Source organism: Hyla sarda, chromosome 3 (genome assembly GCF_029499605.1).
Source record: "Hyla sarda isolate aHylSar1 chromosome 3, aHylSar1.hap1, whole genome shotgun sequence".
NCBI classification, from domain to species: Eukaryota; Metazoa; Chordata; class Amphibia; order Anura; family Hylidae; genus Hyla; species Hyla sarda.
Window position 1 is genome coordinate 151,572,857 of NC_079191.1, and position 13,081 is coordinate 151,585,937.

General features: G+C 42.3%; 1 protein-coding gene across 4 annotated transcripts in view; it reads right to left on the reverse strand.

Annotated features, from left to right (window-relative positions):
• Positions 1 to 432: 432 nt before the first annotated feature.
• GNB4 (G protein subunit beta 4) overlaps positions 433 to 13,081 on the reverse strand; it is a 140,100-nt gene continuing 127,451 nt past the window's right edge. For 3 of the 4 annotated variants that reach the window (XM_056565240.1, XM_056565241.1, XM_056565239.1), the window contains exons 7-10: positions 10,135 to 10,201; positions 9,357 to 9,558; positions 7,971 to 8,187; positions 433 to 4,428 (exon numbers count right to left, since the gene is read on the reverse strand). In XM_056565240.1, the coding sequence (XP_056421215.1) occupies positions 4,322 to 4,428; positions 7,971 to 8,187; positions 9,357 to 9,558; positions 10,135 to 10,201 (593 nt within the window). In that variant the 3' untranslated portion in view covers positions 433 to 4,321. The remainder of the gene's footprint in view (positions 4,429 to 7,970; positions 8,188 to 9,356; positions 9,559 to 10,134; positions 10,202 to 13,081) is intronic. The other variant, XR_008891151.1, reaches the window with a different exon arrangement.

The window sequence follows — 13,081 nt, forward strand, 5'->3', positions numbered from 1 at the left end:
GCTGTTGCAAAACTACTACTCCTGGCTTGCTGGGAGTTGTAGTTTTGCAACAGCTGGAGGCACCCTGGTTGGGAAATACTGCTCTAAGGTTGGGTTCACATTACATTTGTAGTGTATGGGTGCCGGATCCGGTTAGGCGGAGCGAAAACCGGCCGCTCCTGTATCCCAGCTGGATCTGACCCGAACCCTATTTATTTCAATGAGCCAACTGGAGTCAAACGGTGACTCCGGTCAGCTCATTTTTGCCCTGTATACGGTTTTCCCACTGGACCTAAAACCATAGTATACCACGATTTTAGGTCCGGTTAGAGAAGCGTATATGGGGCAAAAATGAGCCAACTGGAGTCAGCATTTGACTGCGGTTGACTCGTTGAAATGAATAGGGTTCGGGCCGGAACCAGCTAGGATACAGGAGCAGCTGGTTTTCGCTCCTCCCAACCGGATCCAGGACCCCTACAATACAATAGTAGTGTGAACCCACCCTTAGAGCAGTATTTCCCAACCAGGGGGCCACCAACTGTTGCAAAACTACAACTCCCAGCATGCCCAGACAACCAACGTCTGTCCGGACATCCTGGGAGTTGTAGTTTTGCAACAGCTGGAGGCACCCTGGTTGGGAAATACTGGCTTAGAGGGTAAGGTACACCCTGATATTCTACAGACTGTACTAACATGATGTTCCTTTACTGTTAAAATTGTCACTCAAAAGTACCAGTAACCTGCCTAAATGCTGGGCCAGCCATGCTGTGGGATATGCTGCCCATTATTTTACAAGGAATCGGTAATGTAGCCAACTTTATCCAATGAATGGACACATTACATTCCCATAAAAAATAAAAATAAAAAAAAGGTTCCTTCCACAGGAGAGCTGCTCCTGTTAGAACAGGTAAAGGGGCAAGGTGGATTTGTCTACAGGCTGCACAGAGGCTGTTTCCATTGTAAGAAGGCGACAAGTTAACATAAAAGGCAGGCAAATAAAATACATAACAGTTTGCATTAATACAAGAGGTTAAATCTTGGCACATTGGGTGAATCGTCCAAATTTAAAATCAAAAGAACATCAGAGATCACAAGTAGAACATTTTGTAGGTGTCGACATCTCACAAGAGCAGTATGTGAGTACCTTTGTGATTGAGAAGTACAATCTAGTAAAGCTACTATATCCAACAGATATACACACCCAGTACAGTAGTGTACATGGGAAAACTAATATGTATTTAGTCACTGTGCCCAATGTCTCTTCAGAATAGATCCCTTAGAACTGTGCTTCCCAAACAGAGTGCCTCCAGCTTTTGCAGAACTACAACTCCCAGCATGCCCGGGCAGCCAACAGCTGTCCGGGCATGCTAAGAGTTGTAGGTTAGCAACAGCTGGAGGCACTCTGGTTGGGAAACAATACCTTAGAACATACTAGGAGATTTTTACTAAAAATGGTGCCCTGGCTATTTGAACTAGCAATGTACAAGAACTGATCACAGAGAATCAGATTTCCCAAAACTCTCCGCCTCTTCCCATTACATCATCCAGATGTACCCAAGATCAGAATCCTCAGAATTTGGGGCTGCAAGTTTCCCAATGCCAGAATGATGAGTGGTCAGGACTTTGCAGCATGGTTAAGTGTACTGAGAAATCACAGTTCACAGGGGATACACATTAGGTCATGTGCTGAAGTCTGTTTGGTCTCAAAAAGTTGTGCTCAAAAGGAACACCATTCTAGTCAAACACTTCCTATTCCTTCAATGACAAGACCGGGTCGGGAAAAATATGCTGGGGAAAAAGAAAAAAAAAGCTGAAAAATGCTACTAAACAATGCAGATAATACTGAATCCCAGTCACAATTTGGTCCTTCATATTGAATTATAAACATAACACTTGTGCAAAGAAAGTCTAGATTATAATGGTGTCAATTGACTGGTATTGATTGGCACTTTTGAGGAGAAACGTGACAGAAGGCACAGCGCATCACAAAGGTGAACTACCCATCTCCGGCCTTGTGACCATTAATGACTGTTTACTGTGGATTCTCTACTACTGAAAGTGGCTACTACCGTTACCATCTGTAGGCAGTAAGTGCCCTACAAGGCCCAGATTTATCAAACTGCATGAGAGAAAAAGTGGAGGGATTTTCTCACAGCAACCAATCACAGCTCAGCTAACGAGATGTGGTAAAGTGGGAGCTGAGCTGTGATTGGTTGTTGTAGGAAAATCCCTCCACTTTGGCCAAGATTTATCAAACTGTGTGAGAGAAAAAATAGGGAGGGATTTTACCACAGCAACCAATCACAGCTCAGCTAACGAGATGTGGTAAAGTGAAACCTGAGCTGTCATTGGTTGTTGTGGGAAAATCCCTCCACTTTGGCCAAGATTTATCAAACTGTGTGAGAGAAAAAAAAAAGGGAGGGATTTTCCCACAGCAACCAATCACAGCTCAGCTTTCACTTTACCAGAGCTCGTTAGCTGAGCTGTGATTGGCTGCTGTGGTAAAATACCTCCACTTTTTCTCGTACAGTTTGATAAATCTTGGCCAAAGTGGAGGGATTTTCCCACAGCAACCAATCACAGCTCAGCTTTCACTTTACCACATATCATTAGCTGAGCTGTGATTGGCTGCTGTGGAGAAATCCCTCCACTTTTTCTCTCACGCAGTTTGATAAATCTGGGCCAATGTGATTTGGCACTGGACGTTAATGGGGAAAAAAAAAAAAAAAAAAAAGATTGCATTCCGTTATAACATGGATTTTATCTCCCATACCGGTCATGTTCACTTACAGAGGCTGATATTCAAAATGCCAGAATTCATTGGGAGACAGATCTGTAGACTGTGGGGCACCGTTTCCCAACCAGGGTGCCTCCAGCTGTGGCAATACTACAACTCCCAGCATGCCCGGACAGCCTTTGGCTGTCCGGGGATGCTGGGAGTTGTAGTTTTGCCACAGCTGGAGGCACCCTGGTTGGGAAACTACTGTGGGGTGTAGACATCTAACACTAGACTAGAATTGTGTTGGCTGGACTATTATATAAAGGGTGTAATGCATCACAACTTACAACAGTCCAACACAGAGTTTCACTAGTCCGACTTGCCTATAGGCTACAGTATAGTGTAGATCAGTGTTTCCCAACCAGGGTGCCTCCAGCTGTTGCAAAACTACAACTCCCAGCATGCTGGGAGTTGAATTTTTGCAACAGCTGGAGGCACCCTGGTTGGGAAACACTGGTGTATATGATCACTGTTCTCCATCTACAAGTGACAGGAATTATGTTTATCTATATATTATTAGAGTTTTTGGTGTAATTGTTCTCAATTATCAGGCCGTTGGGTTTTAAAAAAAAAACAAAAAAAAGTTTTGTTTTTTTTTGCTTTTACTTTCAGTGCAGGTAGATGGAAAGTTTAGCAATTTACATTAGTGCATTCCAGTCAGGAACTGGAATAGTGGATTGGATTTTCCTGCATGTTTCTTGTACTGCACAATGGCATCAGTACATGCCACTAGAGATTCTCTGCTCCATTATGCCATACATTGGGGGGGGGGGGCTAAAGAAGGTAGTGAGGTGAGCGAGGTTAAACACGGGCCTGCCTAAACGTGAAGATATACTACAACCGTAATGGATACAAATACAAAGCAATGACTTCATTTCATCCACAGCAAGTTCACAAAAAAAAAAAAAAAAAGAAAATAATAAAAACGACAATCAAGTATATTTATCACTAAACTATTGTGGCGTTCAAAAAAAAGCTACAATTCATATTTTTTAAATAAAAAAGGCATTATTTCATAGTTCGTTTTTTTCTATTTTTGTGTATTTTTCTTTTTTTTACATACAAACATTACATGATCGGCTGCTATAGTGTGTACATTCAATTATGTACAAAAAGAAAAGAAAAAAATATAAGAAAAAAAAAGGAAAAAAAAAATATCAGTACAGACTCAGCAGACTTTGAGCACAAAGCAGAAATCTTTTAACCATGTGGCTGCTGTAAAGGTCTGATGCGCATTAACCGACTTTTCTAGCAGCAAAAGGGTTAAAACAACTTAACCAAACCACAAAATAAAGACTGGCTCCTAGACTCTTGGTCACCATGATCCTGTGTGCTAGCCCCTTTAAATAGTCACCAATGCTCTCTCCCCTTTGAACTCTTATGACTTCACTTGATTTTTACTAGTTTAAAGAAAGCCTTTTTTGTGTAATAATAATCAGTGAATAGAAAAACTTCACCTGCAAATACAAGGTAGAAATGTTATTATTTCACAGCTATAGGCTGCAGCATTGACTTCTCCAGATCTCGGTGGAGAATTTACAAGATCATTTATCTTTGCCCAAGTTAATTCCAGATTCTGAGAAAACTGTCCCAAGACCCTGTAGCTACAGCCATGCCATCATCGGTTACACCTAAACAGCTCACGCGGTTATCATGACCAGCAAGGACTCCTGTGGAGACAGAACAGACAAGAGGGTTACACTCCAGGCTTCCAAATATACAAGCAGCACATCTAGACCACCTTTCATGGACACAGAATGTAGCCCCTCAGTGTAGCTTCAGTGGGCTTACAAGCTACACGTTTTACACTCGGGCAAAATAGTAGTTCCCAGAACTAAGAAGATAGTTTCATTACATTAAAGGGGTTCTCTGATGGAAAACTTTTTTGTTTCTTTTAAATCAACTGTTGCCATAAAGTTAAACAGATTTGTAAACTACTTCTATTAAAAAATCGTAATCCTTCCAGTACTTATCAGCTGCTGTATGCTCCACAGGAAGTTCTTTTCTTTTTGAATTTTATTTCAGTCTGACCACAGTGCTCTCTGTTGACACATCTGTCCATATCAGGAACTGTCCAGAGCAGGAAAGGTTTGCTATGGGGATTTGCTCCAGCTCTGGACAATTCTTGATCTGGACAGAGGTTTCAGCAGAGAGCATTGTGGTCAGACAGAAAAAAACTACACAACTTCCTCTGTACTATGCAGCAGATGATAAGTACTGGAAGGCTTTAGATGTTGTAGAAATTGGCCCTCATTTACTAAGAGTGGAGTGTAGGTTTCTTTGTGGGTTAATTTATTTTCCACGGTATTTACTAAGGTTTCCCTACATTTTCCACTTTCCCTACATTTTGCTTTTGTTACACAAGCTCTGATCTGTCGGGTTTTCCTCAGATCAAATCCACCACATTTTATGTGGAAACCTTAGTAAATATGCAGTTTTTTTGTGAAAATGTCGGGGACACGCCCATTTTCAGAGACCAAGCCCCCTTTTTTGGGGGTTTTCTTAGCAAAATGGAGAGTTCGTTGGGTTTTATCCAATTCTGGTGCAAAATCTGGCGCAGACAGAATTACTGGCGCAATGCGACAGAATCTGGCGCACAACCCGACAAAACATGTCGGGTTTGCAATAGTAAATGAGGGCCATTGTGTACACAATGCTCAGTGTGCTGCTGTCTTATAGAATCATTTGCTTGAAGAAGCATGTGAATCCTACAGAGCTCGCCACAATAATGGAGACAGTTAGGGTATGTTCACACTACGGAATTCCGCGGTGTGAACTTAACATTGGTATGAATGGGTCTCCGCGAGACCTGTTCACACTGCGGAATTTCAGCGGCGGACAATGAATATGTTCTTTCTTTGCGCGGAAGTCCGCGAGTACTGCATAGCTGTCAATGGCGACGGCGCAGTGGCGCGCGATCCTACCGCCGCCGTCTGCCAGGCTGAATCTCTGCTCGCGGAATTCAGCGAGCGGAGATTCAGTTCACACTCTGTAGTGTGAAGAACATACCCTAAAGCTCCACAGAAACATATGGGTATATTCAAGTGCATGAACCCATAAAGGGTATCTTGTCCTCCTGCACAAGAGACCATGGAGGTGGAGGCAACAGCATTAGGGAACCAGAGAGAGAATCTCATGCTACTAGTAGCCAAAACAGCCTTTCATTGCTTTTACCTCTGATAGGGCGGCTATGGAGAGACACCGCATCCTTTCAATGACAGCCCTGAGAGTTTGGGGAGGGGTATAGTCTCCTTATCAATATGCCAGACTAATAAGGATGGGGGAGATTGATCAAACCTTGTGCAGAGGAAAAGTGGAGCAGTTGCCCACAGCAACCAACCAGACTGCTTCTTTCATCTTTCAGAGGCCTTTTTAGGCTAGGGTCACAGGTAGCATATACGCTGCATATTTCAGGCTGCAGGAAATCTGCAGCGTATTTTGCTACAGACAGACAAACAGGGCAATTCGCTGCAGCCTTGTGTGCACAGTGAGGTTTGTAAGGTTTTTTTTTTTCAAAACACATGTGGGTTGTTGACTAAGCAGATTTAAAAGAAATAATTTGTATTAAAATCACCCTCCCTCCCTCCCCCCTTCCCAAGTGGAAGGGAGGTAGTGGGTTACCCTTTATAATTCTGATTGATGATTGTTGTAATAACTATGTGTATATGTACATTTTTATAGGCAATAAAGAAATAAAAAGTTGTAGGCGGGCCTGGGCGTCACAGTTACTTCAGCATGCTGGGCCCTCTGTATCTGCCTGTAGCAAAACACGCAGCTTATTTCCCACTGCTAGGACATATGCAGCGTATATGCTATGTGTTACACTACATTGAGGATCAAAGAAGCGATCTGATTGGTTGCTGCTTCACTTTTCTCTGCACAGGTTTTGATAAATCTCCCCATGTAGGGCCAAGTGTATTACTTCAGCACCAAACATCATAACACGTCTGTGCAATTTAGCTCCTAGGAGTAAGGACGTATAATTTCTAAATATGCTGCCCTTTCGTAGAGCTGCGTTAACTTATTTTAACCCCTTAAGGACTCAGGGTTTTTCAGTTTTTGCACTTTCGTTTTTTCCTTCCTCCTTACCTTTTAAAAATCATAACCCTTTCAATTTTCCACCTAAAAATCCATATTATGGCTTATTTTTTGCGTCGCCAATTCTACTTTGCAGTGACATTAGTCATTTTACCCAAAAATGCACGGCGAAACGGAAAATAAAATCATTGTGCGACAAAATCAAAGAAAAAAAACACCATTTTGTAACTTTTAGGGGCTTCCGTTTCTACGCAGTGCATATTTTGGTAAAAATTACACCTTGTCATTATTCTGTAGGTCCATACGATTAAAATGATACCCTACTTATATAGGTTTGATTTTGTTGTACTTCTGGAAAAAATCATAACTACATGCAGGAAAATGTATACGTTTAAAAATGTCATCTTCTGACCCCCATAACTTTTTTATTTTTCCATGTACAGGGCGGTATGAGGACTCATTTTTTTGGCGCCGTGATCTGAAGTTTTTATCGGTATGATTTTTGTTTTGATCGGACTTTTTGATCACTTTTTATTCATTTTTTAATGTATAAAAAGTGACCAAAAATGCGCTTTTTTTGACTTTGGAATTTTTTGGCGCTTACGCAATTGACCGTGCGGTTTCATTAATTATATATTTTTATAGTTCGGACATTTACGCACGCGGCGATACCACATATGTTTATATGCTTCATATCGCGGGAGCCGTCACAGGACGTAAATATACGTCCTGCGTCGTTAAGGGGTTAAATGTGTGTCATGCTCCATACATAACCTTGTGGCTCAGAAGATGGGCAGTCTGTATATGGGGAACAGATACTATCGGCAATCAAGCACTGCTTAGGGCAGTGTTTCCCAACCAGGGTGCCTCCAGCTGTTGCAAAACTACAACTCCCAGCATGCCCGGACAGCCAACGGCTGTCCGGGCATGCTGGGAGTTGTAGTCTTGCAACAGCAGGAGGCACCCTGGTTGGGAAACACTGTCTTAAGGGCTGGAGTTGTCAATTGAAGGGAATCTGTCTGCAACATCCTCATCCTCATTGGTCTATAGTAGTCAGGGAAACAAGTTGAGGCAGGGAATTGGCAAAACTGCTGCCGACTCTTTAATCTCATTGCCTTGATACAGGTGGTATAGGGGACTAGAGATACTATAGGGATAGCCAGCCAACACTAACCTGCCCTTTCGCCTTTCAAAGTGTCCCACACATTGCAGTTGAAGTCATCATATCCTGCTAGTAACAGGCGGCCACTTTTTGAGAAAGCTACAGATGTGATCCCACAGATGATATTGTCATGAGAATACATCATCAACTCCTGGTCTGCACGCAAGTCAAACAGCCGGCAAGTAGCATCATCAGATCCTGTAGCGAATGCATGCCCATTGGGGAAAAACTGGAATGCAAAAGGTTTGAAATTTTAATAAATTCACTGTAAACGCAATACGATATATTGTTGAGAATACTGTACAGGGTGGATTATTTATACCTTCAGCCACACTTAGAATTTGAGCCCTATTGTGGACACGGGACAAGCTATATAATAGATTATTATTCTAATCCAGTGGTCTCAAACTGTGGCCCTCCAGATGTTGCAAAACTTCAACTCCCAGCATGCCCGGACAGCCGTTGGCTGTCCGGGCATGCTGGGAGTTGAAGTTTTGCAACATCTTGAGGGCCACAGTTTGAGACCACTGTTTTAATCAATCTAACTTTAAGGGGTATTCCAGGCAAAAACTTTTTTTTATATATCAACTGGCTCCGGAAAGTTAAACAGATTTGTAAATTACTTCTATTAAAAAATCTTAATCCTTCCAATAGTTATTAGCTTCTGAAGTTCTGTCTAACTGCTCAATGATGATGTCACGTCCCGGGAGCTGTGCATGATGGGAGAATATCCCCATAGGAACTGTACAGCTCCCGGGACGTGACATCATCATTGAGCAGTTAGACAGAAAACAGCAACTCAACTTCAGAAGCTAATAACTATTGGAAGGATTAAGATTTTTTAATAGAAGTAATTTACAAATCTGTTTAACTTTCCGGAGCCAGTTGATATATATAAAAAAAGTTTTTGCCTGGAATACCCCTTTAATGCTTTCAAGAGAAATGAGCACAATGCGGCAGCTAACCAAAAACCCTCTACATACAAGAAGCAGGGCTGTCAATATCTAATGTCCATAGCCTTACGGCTAAACAAAAGAGCATTTAGACTAACCAAATATTCATTTCCAAACATTTAAAAAATTTAAAATTTTATTTTTGTTTACTAAAAATGGCAAATTCTTTCAACGTTCAGATCGGCATTAGACAAAGTGTATATAAGGCCCCATTCTCTCTACAGATTTTAGAAGCCGAATTCCACTTGGAATATACGGTGAAGCAGTCTCCCATTGTTCTCAATGAGATTCTGCTGCACCATTCACACTACGAAATTCCGGACCCCAGAACAAATGCGTTCGGAAATTAATCTCCACCCAAAGTATCTCCAGGCAGAGACTCCATGGTGTGGATGAGCCCTTACGGTTACATTTTAGGCCATGTCAGCCACCTGGTGTTACTTACGCAGACTGCATTAATATCAGAAACATGTCCAGTAAAAGACTGCCTGCACATGCCATCTCGAATGTCCCACAGCTTAGAGGAAGCATCGCAGGCACCAGAGACGAAAGTCCTCATGTCAGGGCTCAGAGACAGACTCATTACATCTCCAGTGTGTCCGGTAAAGGTTGTTGTTTGCTGTCCAGTCTCTATGTCCCACAAAGCACTAGGGAAAAAAATATATATAGCTATCACATATTTAGTCATCCATTTTTTTTGGAAAGGTTTTTACAAGCACAATAATAACACTAGTTTGAGGCTGCACAAAACAAATCACATATTCCATCCATAGAGTGGATAGTTCTTCAAGGTGAAGCCTCAGAAGTGATAAAGGCTGATGTGATCACGTATGGAAATATGCACTTGGAGAACTACCTGGGATAGTTATGGTGCGCTTCCCTCCCTGGCTCGCTGCAATCTCTGTTGTAAGTCTATCGAGCCCATTTCCGGCAGTAATATGGAGATTGCAGTGAGTCCAGAAGTTAAGAACACAGCTGTGTGCTTCTCCTGGCTTGCTCTAATGCAGTGTTTCCCAACCGTGGTACCTCCAGTTGTTGCAAAATTACAACTCCCAGCATGCCCGGACAGCCTTCGGCTGTCCGGGCATGCTGGGAGTTGTAGTTATGCAACAACTGAAGCGCCCTGGTTGGGAAACACTGCTCTAATGATTGGTGGGGATCTGGACACCTACACAAGTCTCTGTGTCTCTTGGGTGTTATTTTTTTTTTCATTCAGTATTTACCAAGTTGTATCTCCAGAGCTCGTGACGATTTGGTTGTCATCTAGAAAGCGGCAACATGATAGGTATCCTGAAAGCAATAAACAAACATTCTGTAAATGACAAGTACAACTATACAGCTCAAACCAATGATGCAGAAAATTCCCCAAAATGTCTTCACAAAATATTTAGTAGAGATCGACTGATATAGATTTTTTAGGGCCGATACCGATAATCTGTGGAGGTTAAGGCCGATAGCCGATAACTTATACCGATATTCCGGTATAAGATATCGGCTATTTCAACCCCCTCCCCGGCGACGCTGCTGCAGACCATTGATTTAAAGCGGGTGCTTTAAATCAATGAACTGCAGCGGCTTTCGCAGTGCCAAAGACCGCCGCCACCCGCTTCTCTCCCCCTGCCTGTCCTGGGGTCCTCCTGAGTCCTACCACCGCTGCTGCCCCATTGCCTCCCTCATTCCTGGTTTTATAATTACCTGTTCCCGGGGTCCGGGCTGCTTCTGGCTCCAGCGGCGTCCTGAGCTGTCACTGTGCGCACTGACTGTGACGTCGTGTTGAGGAAGTCACTAGTCATTGCACAGCGCACAGCGTAACGCAGGACGCCGCAGGAGCCAGAAGTAGCGCGGACCCCAGGAAGAGGCAATTATAAAACCGGGGATGGGGGAGGTAATGGGGCGGCGGCGGTCTCTGGCCGGGGCGGTGCATTATCGGCAAGGTAATTGCCGATACCGATAACGTCCAAAATCGTGAATATCGGCTGATAATATTGGCCAAACCAATAATCGGTTGATCCCTAATATTTAGGCCACAAAGTCGATCCCTAATCCCACAAAGTGAAACTAAACTAATGCTGGTTAGCTCAGTGGGCTGTTTGGGAGCACCCTGGTGAAATCGCGGCATCGCGAACAGCTGTAGGACACTAGGAGGGCCCTTACCTTGCTTCCTGGTGTCCGATCGCCGAAAGACTGCTCAGTGCCAGAGATCCAGGCATGAGCAGTCAAGCGGCAGAATCATTGATCAATGGTTTACTATGAGAAACCATTGATCAATGTAAAAGATCAGTGTGTGCAGTGTTCTAGACCCCTATGGGAGCTATAACATTGCAAAAAAAATTGAAAAAAAAAAAAAATTAAAGTGTAGATCATTTAACCCCTTCCCTAATAAAAGTTTGAATCCCCCCCTTTTCTCATTTAAAAAAAAAACTGTAAATAAAAATAAACATGTGGGATCGTCGCGTGTGGAAATGTGCGAATTATAAAAATATATCATTAATTTGACCGAACAGTCAATGGCGTATGCGCAAAAAATTCCAGAGTCCAAAAGAGGGGTTTTTTTGGTCACTTTTTTTATCATGAAAAAAAATGAATAAAAAGCGATCAATAAGTCCAATCTATACAAAAATGGTACCGCTAAAAACTTCAGATCACGGCGCAAAAAAATTTTGCCATCTCGGCGTCTAAAACAAAAGTACAAAGAATCCCGGCAGTTCAGCGGAGCTGATGGGGACTACTGCGACAAAATCGCGATGTCCTGATCAACTTACCGGATGACGGGAGGGTCCTCACCTGCCTCTCCGACATCCAATCGGCGATCTACTGCTCCATGCAGAGCAACAGGCTAGAGCAGCAGATCGCTGGTTACACTAATATGTTTTTTTTTAAAGGAGATGTCCAGTGTGGACTTTCCTATTCCATCCTACCCGAGCTGCAAAAAACGAGTAAAAAAAACTTTCACTTACGTTCCCCCAGAGCCCCGCAACAGCTGATCGGTTGGCCGGGCCGTCTGCTTCCTATTTCCTTAGCCTGGTACATCACATGGCGCTTCAGTCTATCACCGGCAGGACATTACTGCGGCCAGTGATAGGCTAAAGCGCCGTGTAACTTACCGGTCTAAGGGAAGTAGGTAGTAGACAGCCCGGCCGACCAATCAGCTGTTGCGGGGCCTGGGGAACGTGGGAAGGTAAGAGAAAGTTTGTTTTTTCTTTTTGCAGCTCGGGCAGGATGGAATAGGAAAAGTCTGCACCGAACATCAAAGTGAATATACCCCTTCCCTATTAAAAGTTTATAACATTATTTTATTTAAAAAATGGGAAAAGGGGGTCATTTAACGAATTTAAAAAATTAAAAAATAATCATATGTGGTACCGCCGCGTGCATAAATGTCCGAACTATTAAAACATTAGGTTAGCTAAACCATACGGTCGATGGCGTACAAGTAAAAAAAAAATAGCAAAGTCCAAAATTGTGCATTTTTGGTCATATACCATAAAAATATTAATAAAAAGCAATCAAATAGTCCCATCAAAACAAAAATACCTATAAAAACTACAGTTGACGGCGCCCAAAATACCGCCCTGTACACAGAAAAAAAAAATGTTAAACAAATTTTGGCGCATGTACTTTATAATTTTTTTAAGTATTAAAAAAATTATTAACTAGATAAATTGGGTATTCTTGTAACCGTATGGACCTACAGAATTAAGGCTGCTTTCACACTATAAAATTCATCCGTTTTAAAGATCCGTTTGATGTTCCGTTATAGAAAAACCCTGAAAATCGTCCGTTACAAAATCCCATTATAGTCTATGGGATTTTTACATTATCCGTTTTAACCCGTTATAGCCCGTTATTAATAACGGACCTTATTTTGTGAAGCGAGAATCAACGGAAGAAATAGTGCATGTGCTATTTCTCCCGTTACTATCTTCCGTCACAAAATAACGTCAAACTGATCTTTAAAATGGATGAATTTTATAGTGGGAAAGCACCCAAAGATAAGGTGTCATTTTTACCAAATATTGCACTGTGTAGAAACGGGAGCCCCCAAAAGTTACAAAATGGCGTTTATTTTTTTAAATTTCATCCCACAAATAATTTTGGTTTTGCCGCAGATTATATTCTAAAATAAAGTGATATCATTGCAAAGTACAATTGGTGACACAAAAAACAAGC